This window comes from Acanthaster planci, linkage group LG04 (genome assembly GCF_054643075.1).
Source record: "Acanthaster planci isolate LZ-2023a linkage group LG04, COTS_SCS, whole genome shotgun sequence".
Lineage (NCBI taxonomy): Eukaryota > Metazoa > Echinodermata > Asteroidea > Valvatida > Acanthasteridae > Acanthaster > Acanthaster planci.
The window spans coordinates 10937852-10948791 of NC_141780.1; the positions used below are offsets into that span (position 1 = coordinate 10937852).

Consider the following 10940-nt stretch of genomic DNA (forward strand, 5'->3'; position numbering starts at 1 on the left):
CCCCCCCTCCGACCAATACAGCACCTCCTGAATACACTAGACTGTAAGTAACAAACAACCTGGCATTGCCAAAATTCAAACTTTTAGTTTACTTTGCATAGTCCAAGCATCTACATGTAGGTGAAAGGAAATCAACTTAATGTTTTACCATTACAAAGAAATGATGAAAGTTTGGTTATAATTAACATTATAGCCATTTTGAAACTTGTGAACGTATATACATGCACATTTTTTCCAGCAGCTGTGAACACAAGCCATGAAACTTTTTATATGCACCAAGAATTTGAGATACTAGCTAAACTTTACATGTAGCAGGTCTGAGGCCAGCTGGTTATTAAACTGCACTAGCCCTACCAGCCATAGGCCCCCCGGGAGTGAAAGTGTATATGCATTTCTCAATGCTTCTTTCTAACATGGGAGGATAAACCTGTTTGTAAAAGCAAAAAGATATGTTGAATGAAGTTAACACAGCACAGCAGAGGATGTATGAACCAAACCTGGTCTTATTTTGCAATCAATTCCACACTTCCATAACAAGGCAAACTCCAGAACTTAAAAGGTCTCATATTTAACCACATCACGCCAGGGGCATTTATGAATGTTGATGATGCTGGGACGTGATAATTTTCCTTTTTTTTTCAGTTCCCAAAATTCTTTTTAAAAAATCATATCTTCGTTTAATGGACACTTACACCCAAACGGACTGTCTGGTTTCTATTCTAATCTGACAGACATCTATTGACGCTGGAGTATTTCAGCCAGGCCTGCCACCTTATGAAAAGAGCCCAGATTGTGCGGTGTTACATAATTTTCTCTTGTTCACAAAACTGGTACAGTGCGCCGATGACCTCTTTTCAATAGGGGCCAGATTAGCATGCAGCGGTGCTGTGTGGCTCATCACTGTGGTGGTGGAGGGGCTTTTCTCCCCTGTAGTAATCCACTCCCACTGCCCCAAACTGTGGCATACCGTGGATTATCTCCACTATTGAGAGTGAAAAAAATGTTGGTAATCCCTAGCAGCCTACTCTTTTGTTACAAGTACGTTTTTGTTACAAGGCCAAGTTCCCTCTGTCTGATGTCAGAGACCCCGGCTACACATATAAGGAATACATGCCCGAAACTGGGCTCCCCAGCGGCAAGTGGTTAACAGTGACTTAGTTTTAGGGTAGGAATAAAGAAACCTCTTCAATTAATTTTTCATGTTTTGGGATTTTGACTAGAAACAAACTTTGTGGACAAAGGGAGTGGGCACATGTACAAGTGCATTGAGTGATACCCTGTCTGCCACTTGCAAGCAGTGCACAGGAGTCCTATTCTCTCTGTCTAGGCCTTGTTGTGTATTGACATCAGCATTTTATCCCAATAATTGCTGCACTACCGAGCACCTAAAAACTAAATCAGTATTCACCGTGCTAAAAAAAGAACACATTACAAAAGCAAAATCTGCAATGGTCCATGGCTGTTTAAACTCACTTGGGATATACACCTATATGAAAAATCAACCCTGAAACCCAGATTTACTCTTGTTCACCCTAGATTATGGAGGTCTTGAGTGAGCACATTTGACATAACAAAACCAGTTGGTATTACCAGCATGTTGTAGTTTTTGGATAAATAGTTCCATGGGGCATTCCCAGTTGGTCTTCTATATATGGCAGACCACTGTGGAAATAATATATCAAGTACATGTATAAAGGGCACTTGTGGACTAGTTAAAATGATGCACATGGGAATGAAATTTCTAAAACATCAGGTAAAATACATGTTTGTGGGTTTTGTTCTCCACCCTTCTGCAATTTTTTTTCATTGCAGTGACAGAAAAATATTTTCATGAATATCTGACAGATTTAGGATTTAACTTTTTATGTGAAGATTTGTGTTCCCAGGTTAAATTACTGTTTGAATTTGTCATTCTCATCCTACAGGCCTGTTACATTAACAACCTAAAACATCATACAGAAACATTCTGGAGATACACCTTATCCAGCATCCACTGTTCAAGCAATTTAATTTCTCTATTTAAGCAAACACTGGATTACAAAGCAGAGGCACCAGAGATGATCTCGATGAGTTCCCTGGTGATGACAGCCTGTCTGGTACGGTTGAATTGAAGCGTCAATTTGTCGATCATTTCACCTGTAAGGGAATGCAAAAAAGTCAAGAGTCAGAGAGGACACAAGAGGGCAGTCTTCAGGATTTGGCTGACATGAAGCCTGTAAATGACCTTGTAAACATCTCATTATACCATAATCTCTAGTGATGGAAAGGTTTTCCATTAAATGAGTTTAAGATTCTAATCATATTTTTAAAAAGATATTTGGTGTCCAAACATCAAATCCAGTTAGTACAATAAAAACTGGACGATGAAAAAAAATGGATGGAAGCCCCAACATTAACATGAAGTCAAGCAAAAGATGTAGCAGGAGCAAATTCCTATCGACATGTACATGGGCCTTTCTAGACTTACCAGCATTCTTGGTGGCACTGTCCATAGCTGTCATACGTGAGCTCTGCTCGCTACAGTTACTTTCCATCATGCAATAATACAGGATGCTAACTAACTGGAACTCATTGTAGTTTTTCAAGATGTCCTCGTCCACATCATCGTAAACAGACATGTTGTCTGCAAATCAAGACCAATAGAAGTTGTAACACACTCACACGCACGCTGTTACTTTACTTTTTTTAACCATTTTTCACTGTTCCATTTAGTTCTCATCTAGGCACACAATATTAATTATCACATGTAAGAATGCAACAATGACATTTACATATACTAGATTCCTGTTAAAGCATTCCCTGATACTCCTCCAGAAAAGGTCTTTTTCCATATCCTGGCTGTTCATATCCTGGCTGTTCTATTGATTTTGTACATTCAACTTTCGTTGCAGTATTCTCAGATAATTTTTTTCATACAACCATCAAAATATCTAAACCAAGACATACTAAAAATAAGTACATGTATATGGTTTCTGTTACAGTGCTCCAAAGTTTTGATGTGGGATTTTTGTAAAGCACAGCAATACATCAGCACAATTAGAGTGCCAAAATGGACCAGCCACTGCTGTGTGAATGCCAAAATGGACCAGCCACTGCTGTGTGAGTGCCAAAATGGACCAGCCACTGCTGTGTGAGTGCCAAAATGGACCAGCCACTGCTGTGTGAGTGCCAAAACGGACCAGCCACTGCTGTGTGAGTGCCAAAACGGACTAGCCACTGCTGTGTGAGTGCCAAAATGGACCAGCCACTGCTGTGTGAGTGCCAAAACAGACCAGCCACTGCTGTGTGAGTGCCAAAATGGACCAGCCACTGCTGTGTGAGCCTAGCAACTGCCAAACAGAAAATTGTGCTTCACTGGAATGCTAATAATGACCAGAGACATCAACATAAAGACATACATGTAAAAGAGGAAAACACATACACATAAAAAGGGATCTGGTTATGTGAACTAATTTGCAGAATATTTCCAGAATTTTGGATCTTTGCAGGAGTGCATTCTTTGCACTTACATGCACTTGCACCAAAGCCTAAATGCCTGATTTGACTTGGTGTGAAAGCAAATTTTGTGATATCAGATCAAATATTTGTACATAAACTGCAAATTCATATAAGTTTCAACTCCAGCAAATTTCACTGTTTCATGTCAAACTACGTTTGCTTCACATTCACCTCCAGCGAACTGGCTTCAAGTCAGTGCAAAAGCCCTAGAGCATAATGTGTTCCCATTCAAAAGAAGAAGCCTTGCTCTCCAAGTAACAAGACTGACTGTGACTTTGTAATCTTAATATCATGGCAGCTGACCAGGGTTTTTTGTTCAATGATTAAATTTACCCATTTTATTTTTGTTGATTCTACATTTCCAAAACTTGTCAAAATAGCACGAATTTTGTTTAACAAATTCACTCCTCATATTGAAAGTGAGCTTGTTTTGCATGGTATTATGATGAAATTCATGTTCATAATTAAATCAGCTTACCTGCTCCTTTAAGAGTCTCAAATGACACCAGAGGCTGTGTGGTTGTACGATATGAAACAACAGATCTACACCATACATAAAAAATAAAGAAAATATCAGATCTAGAATACAAGTACATGCAATGATGCAACTGGAATTAATTACATGAAATATATAGGCAACACTTAATACAGTAGATTCCTGTTATAGTGCTCTCTGATAAATGCTCTTTCTGATATAACGCTCTATTTTCATTTCCCCAACTGCAAGCCCATTCACCATGTACATTTTTATGTGGTTTTAGCACTCCTGTTTTTAACACTTTTGGGGATATAATGCTCACGATTTTCAGCCCTGAGAACTATATAAAGCATGTGAAACGATTCCAGTTACAGCGCTCTTTACCTTGCAAAGTCAGATTCTTTGAAAATCAACACACACGAAACTGCATTACAAGGCCACCGCGATTGGCCGGCCATCCTGGACACCAGTAGTTTAGTGATCACACAGACTGCAGACACGCACTGGCCCGCATGGTTTTGCTGTGGTGACATTGTAGTGATTATTTTCCCACTTTTTATTTATTCTCATGGTGTAGTTTGGTGTAGTTTGGCACACAAATAATCAACATTGAGATACTACATGTAGTTTTTGTTACCTAAAGGTTTCTTTCTACCAAGAAATAAAATCAGCCGCTTAAATTGTACGTGTATCTTTGTGCAGCAAATCTCATCTTTTCACCGATTGTGTTCGGCGTGACATGTCAGATCTTTTTTCCCTTGGGTTTTCTAATGACATATCACTTTCTGTGGCCACATGATTATTGGGAAAAGTCAGCAATTTGACTGTCCATGAACGGATATGCAGTAGCAGTCAGGATGTCACGGTGGGTGTAGATGCAGTGCGTGTGCCGCGCTGCGTGGTCCCATGGCAGTTTTTGAAGAGATTTGGTGGGTTTTTTTATTGGCATCATGAAAACGTCAACAGAAACGAATACAACGCATATACTCAGAAAATTATGGTACACACATCTGCCAAACATATAAATGAAATTCACATACATGTACATGTAGATACATGTATCTTGACATGTACATAGAAGTACATTTGCACATGTGTTTTGCACATGTTGCGTGTCCATTCAGTCAGTTATAGCGTGGTGCGCTGATAAAGCTCAATTCTGTTAGGTCCCCTTGAGAGCACTATAACAGGAATCTACTATACCAACCGTAAAATGGGAGAATGGACATGTGTTACTAACCTGAATTTATTGAAGTAGATTTCTCCAGAGTCAAATTCGCCAAGATTCAAGATCTCCTGTGCAATTTTGGATGCTTCGACAAAGGTTGGGGGCTTCCGCCCATACTCATTCACGGACAGAGCTACATTCTCTTTGTGTGACCTGTATCAGACAGTAAGAAATGGGTATCAAAGTACAGCTGCAGTTGCATTCAGGGCCTTATCACTTCTTAATGATTTATACTCAGCTGTGGTAGATGCCAATTAGAAATATTGTTCCCTTACGGTATGGTATCCCGCTTTGATGTGTTTAGTTTATGGTCAGCTACTTTGTTGACAATTGGGGTGTCCTTTTTCAGTTTCAGAGAGAAAAATGGGCAAAATGAGTGGTTCAGAGCCAGAGGGACATTGTTAAACACCTGTCATTCCAGGGTCCATGTTTGTATGAACATACTCTGGCAATTTGATGTGTACAGACATCAAAATAAACATAAACTGACTTTCCAAATGTCTGTGTCGAGACACAATAAAGTGTTTGCACAGATTGCATAGCATTAGGACTAATCAACAATACTCTGTCTCTTTAGATCAATATGGTAATCAGGCTTAAGATCAACACCTGGACAGCTGAGAACGAACTTTGTCGCCGACACAAACAATCCTGGAGTTGATCCCTTCAAGTTTCTGGTCGACTGAGGCCCGAATGGCTTTGGTGATACTGCTGTGGATGCCACCACAGAGACCCCGATCGCTGGAGATTGCAATCAGGAGATGCTCAGGCTTCTCTGTGTCAGGCTCAAGCTCCGCCTTCTCATACAAAGCTGTGGGACGTCAGGAAGAAAACAAAGGAATCACTGCTGGTGCAATGCATCTCAAAACCTTGGAATACTTGTAGCAATCTACTGTTCCAATCCCAATTCTAACTGGCAATACAACATACAAGATATTTCCTTGAAAGCGTGAATTCACAGACACAGGTAATGCAGTTATGAATGTTACGTGTTAAAAATGAGAGTGACTGTGGGGACAAATTTGTGTTCCAACAATCAGTAATGATACTGACAATATTGAATGAAAGTTTGCTTGACAAAATGAATCTCCAGTTAACGTGGCTGTTACACTAATTTTGCTTAGAAATAAGCATAGTAAAAAAGGTGCCTGTGACTGGAAATAAAAACACTGCAAAATCATCAGCACCAACAGGTGATGTGTGTTCCCACCATCTGCTAGACCATTGAATATGGACACATTTTACCTCCTTTTGAGGATTCTTCTTGTGCCCTGTCAAATTGAAATGTTGCTTTCATAATTCTTATGTCAGTCTTGCATAGAAGTAAGCAGTGAGTTGGTAAAGCTTCACACAGCATTGATGGTGACTGACAACTTGGACACTGACATAGAATGTACAGTCAATTCAGCAATTAACCAAGTTTAAGCAACTTTTCCTCGGATTTTAAGGTGTGTTATCCTCCTGACCTGTAGCCCCGACTCCATACGATCTGGCTGGTTTGAGCTCCTTCTCTGCCTTAGCATAACGGGCTGCGGCTATCATCTTCATGGACTTGGTAATCTTCTGGATATTCTTGATGGATTTCAGCCTAGTCTGGACTGAAGGGGACAAATAAACAGTCCTTACGTTGACAAGTTGCATGTAAAGCAGGCTCCAAATAATATCTATTATGAGGTAGGGCTGCGCCTACTTGTTACTATCAACTCAGTGGTGATGCAAATCCATTATATACATGTTCATGTCCATGTGTATGTTCATGTTCCAGCATGGAAAGACTGCCACCATCAAAGGTCATGCTCAGTACATGACATACACTGGACAACCCTGAGTGTGAATGTTATGTCAGTATGTACTTGAAATAAGCTCACACTATGTGTGAATGAAAGTTTAAAAGATTAAGAGTTTTGTCCAAAAACATTTAATTTGTCCAAAACTTTCAAAAACGGTCTAGCTGTTTTACTTTTTTACCAAGAAAACTTTTTGAAGTTCATGAATAGACTGGTTGTTTTAATCTCAGGGTCTACCAACCAGAAAGGTACATGTATAAACCTTATCTACATGTAGCATAAATACATGTATAAACTTCCAATTTTAATGGTCAGTTGACAAAATACTGCCTCTATCTCCAGTTCTTGTACAAAAGTTAGGGTATGTACATTTGTACGTTCATGGGTAACTTACTGACTTTCAGGGTTGCCATGGCTGCTGTCTAATATCCTTCTGTTGATAAAAGACATACCATCATTAAAGTGGAACATGTACTGAAATGAACTGCCGGTCATTATCTACGGAGGCCAACCTCTTCCCGAGAGTCAACAACAGGCGGCGCTATTTCTGTCTCATTTTGCTCTGTTTCTATCACAGACATATAAACGCATAGACCACCAGGTCCCATTCAAAACTACTGGGGTTTTGCTTGATCTGCACGGCACCCGACTAAAATCATAACTATGGACGAATTCACTCCTCGATATAGAGAATTTCTATTCTGGACACGAATTCAGTATAGGCCTAGTACAACCACGTAGGCCTAGGCTAGACCCGTAAACAGGGCCCGACGAATACTCCTCTGTCATATACTGGGCCCTGTTTCGATTCATAGGGATTTCTTTCGAAAAGTTTTATCCAGAATATCCAGGGGCACAACTAAACATCCGCTTGATTTTATGAGCTGAAATTGCACTGACTGGTACGTTCACTACTTACAGGGTAAACTTTCCGCTAAGTGGCTAATTGTAGAAAACTCGCCGTTTTCTTGTTCGGAGGAAAAAAGGTTGCCTTTTTTGCCGTTTTACCACTCCAGACGAAATTTGTCCCACTTGGACAAAACTGACAGCTGTTTCGTCACTTTCGTGTCATGTCACAGAGAGCAATCCACGCTACCAATGATTTGCTGCAAGCTGTGTGTGACTGGACAGGGGACCAGCCAAGGGCGTTGTGCATTAGCTGCAACACCAAACAGCCGTGATTTTCCACGGGAACTTAGATTGACAGGTTCTCTCGCAGATCTGAACGAAATTCAGGTGCTGAAGTCTGGGTGCAAACTAGACAGGTGCTCGTACAGGCTACCATTACTTAACCATACAAAGCAGTCTGTGCGTAACAGGTCAACTCGTACTCGAATCAACTCATACCCCAAAATTTACACTCAAGTCGTATCCGAGTCAAGTCATACCCACATCAAGTCATACCCAAGTTAACTCGTACCCAAGTTTACTCGTATCCTCTGAATTTCCACACTGAATCTAACCAATGGAAGCATTTTTCCCAGTCGCGAATGACGAAAGAGGAATGAGGGCATGTTCCCATATTTTCTGCTCTGTTGACTTGTATTGTTGGGAATATTAAATTAAGATAATGAATATGAAAGAACATCATTTGTTGAGTTGTTACTGCCATCCCCATATTTTTCTCTTTTTTTTAGTGGGATCCTGTGAAGTTTTTATGCCAATGGTCACACTGTACATCAGAGCGGGTTATGCTGCAGACGTTGAGCACTGCGGGAGAACGTTGTTGGAAAACAAACTTGAATATAAGTACAGCGTGCAGTATAAGCATGAAGAAAATGGAAACAGACACAACTGAAATTGCAGCTTTTGGCATGCAATAATTTCAGTGACTTCTTTTCTTTGTAAATTGGTAAAATACTAACCCGAGCGCTTCCAGCCGTACAGTTCTATCACAAACTTTGTAGTACAGTTTGCGATAGTACTGTACGACTGGGGGGCACACCGGCCAGTAAAATAAATGTATTAATGACGTGCTGTTTATGACTGTAAATGTTTTGAGTAACTTCTTTTTGCAATAAAATTTGAAAGAGGGGCTATTTGGGGGCTGGCTATCAACCTTCCCGCTTGGGTAGTCTCAGGAGAATCCACAATTTCTATTGCTGCTCTATGAAGTGCAACTGCAGCCAAGCCAGCACCGGAATGGTCCCGCACTGTAGGCCAACCAAACCAAACGGTCCTTTTCAGGGCAACCACTATCAAACCAAACGGCCCTTTTCAGGGCCACCACATTTTCCAAAAAAGAGATATGCTTTACCTGCTAAGAATAAAAAATAAATAATTTTTGGTTTTTATGTTTAATAAAGTATTTAAAAATTATTTGAAATATATTTTTACAAATTTTCTCGTAATAAAAATCACTAAGTCGTTACCGTTGTTTTCACCGGCAATCACAGGGTATGTTCGTGCTGCCTTATATTCTGAAACTAATTCTGAGTAAAAAAAATATCTGTTGAAATCCAATCACTTGTACTGACTAATGAAAGGGGGTACGAGTAAACTTGGGTACGAGTTAACTTGGGTATGACTTGACCCGGGTACGAGGTGACCCGGGTATAAGTTAACCCAGGGTACGAGATGACCCAAAATCAGTCTGTGTAATGAACAAGTCAATTTGTCAAGAGAGGAAAAGGGCAAAAAAGGCAACATTTTCATTAGCCACCAAGCGGAAATTTTACCCTGTAACTGTAACTTAAGCTGGTAAGCTGGAAGTGAACATACCGGAGCCGTAACGGTGCAATTTCAGCTCATAAAATCAAGTAGGTGTTTAGTTATGCCCCCAGATACCCCGGATAAACTGTTCGAAAGAAATCCCTATGAATCGGGACAGGGCCCAGTATACGACGGAGAAGTATTCGTCGGGCCCTGTTTACGGGTCTAGGCCTGCCGCCTCGGCCATGTTGTAATCAAAGATCGCGTTGTAATTTCAGACACGGCCATGACACACTGCCTGGCCATTGACAGTGTAAAGAAAGATGTAGACTGCATGATTCCAACGAATTCTAAGAAAAAGGATGAACTACATATTTTTGACTGCTACATAACGGAAATCAGAACAAAATATATTCACCTTTTACCCTCTGATAACCACTGCCAGCACTGGAAGTTGTGGAATTTTTCCCAGCTCCAATATCACTACCACTGCAACTCACACATGTATATCGTACGCGTACCGTACCGCTAGGCTGCGTATACCGCGTACCACTGATCTCACTATAGCTCCAGAGCTAGTGCCGCGTACTGACTGAGATCAACGCATGCGCAGCGGAATAGACATCGAACAAATATGACTAAAATAAGAACGATTTTTTGTGAACACTGTTTGTGATGGCTTTAACAATGAAAGTTATCTCTATACTTCAAAGATGGGTCATAATTAGAAATACACATTTGTTAGGTAATTGCAACAGTGCCTTTTATTTTTAATTGTATTTTTAAACACTGCTAATTTGCAAAATCAACAGAATTAGACAGACCAAAGACACAGAGCAAGAGCCGCTGCTGCGGCCGCGCGCGCCGCTGGTAAATGTAAGTGGTCGTCGTCGATATCGTACGAAGCGTTAACATGGTTATGGGAGGAGGGGGGGCACATTATTGCATCTGACAAAAATGTATTTCGTCATATAACGAGGAAAAAAGATAGAGCTTTCCGAGGAAAATAAATTAAGTTCTATAGATCAACAGTGGGTTTGTGGTTTTTAAATTTTGTTGTCAATTGTAAAAAAAAAAAAAAAACATGAAGAAATCCCATTGCTGGTGTTCCATGTACATGTATGTGGTATTCATTCCTTCTTAAAAGAAAAAGGATGCGTCGGAGGTAAAAAGCATGACTGTAAAACGCAAATATCAGCGCGCACTGCATGCTCACGCGTGATGCACAACTTTCTGCTTACGGGTACGTATGGGGGCACTTTCAAGTTGCGCGGCGTACGTACACCACAGGCATATA

The 10940-nt window shown here is 40.4% G+C and overlaps 2 protein-coding genes across 2 annotated transcripts in view; one reads left to right on the forward strand and one right to left on the reverse strand.

Annotated features, from left to right (window-relative positions):
- Window positions 1-3953, forward strand: part of cep41 (centrosomal protein 41) — a 72757-nt gene extending 68804 nt beyond the window's left edge. The window contains exon 14 of the mRNA XM_087135479.1: window positions 2982-3953. The gene's annotated coding sequence lies outside the window, so the exon portion shown is untranslated. The remainder of the gene's footprint in view (window positions 1-2981) is intronic.
- atp5f1c (ATP synthase F1 subunit gamma) lies at window positions 486-10221 on the reverse strand. Its single transcript, XM_022243669.2, has 8 exons — window positions 10062-10221; window positions 7386-7424; window positions 6671-6802; window positions 5814-6015; window positions 5217-5357; window positions 3977-4041; window positions 2468-2623; window positions 486-2136 (listed from the first exon to the last, which is right to left on the reverse strand). The coding sequence occupies exons 2-8, from the start codon at window positions 7402-7404 to the stop codon at window positions 2036-2038; spliced, it is 816 nt and encodes a 271-aa protein (XP_022099361.1). The 5' UTR covers window positions 7405-7424; window positions 10062-10221; the 3' UTR covers window positions 486-2035.
- Between the last annotated feature and the right edge of the window lie 719 nt (window positions 10222-10940).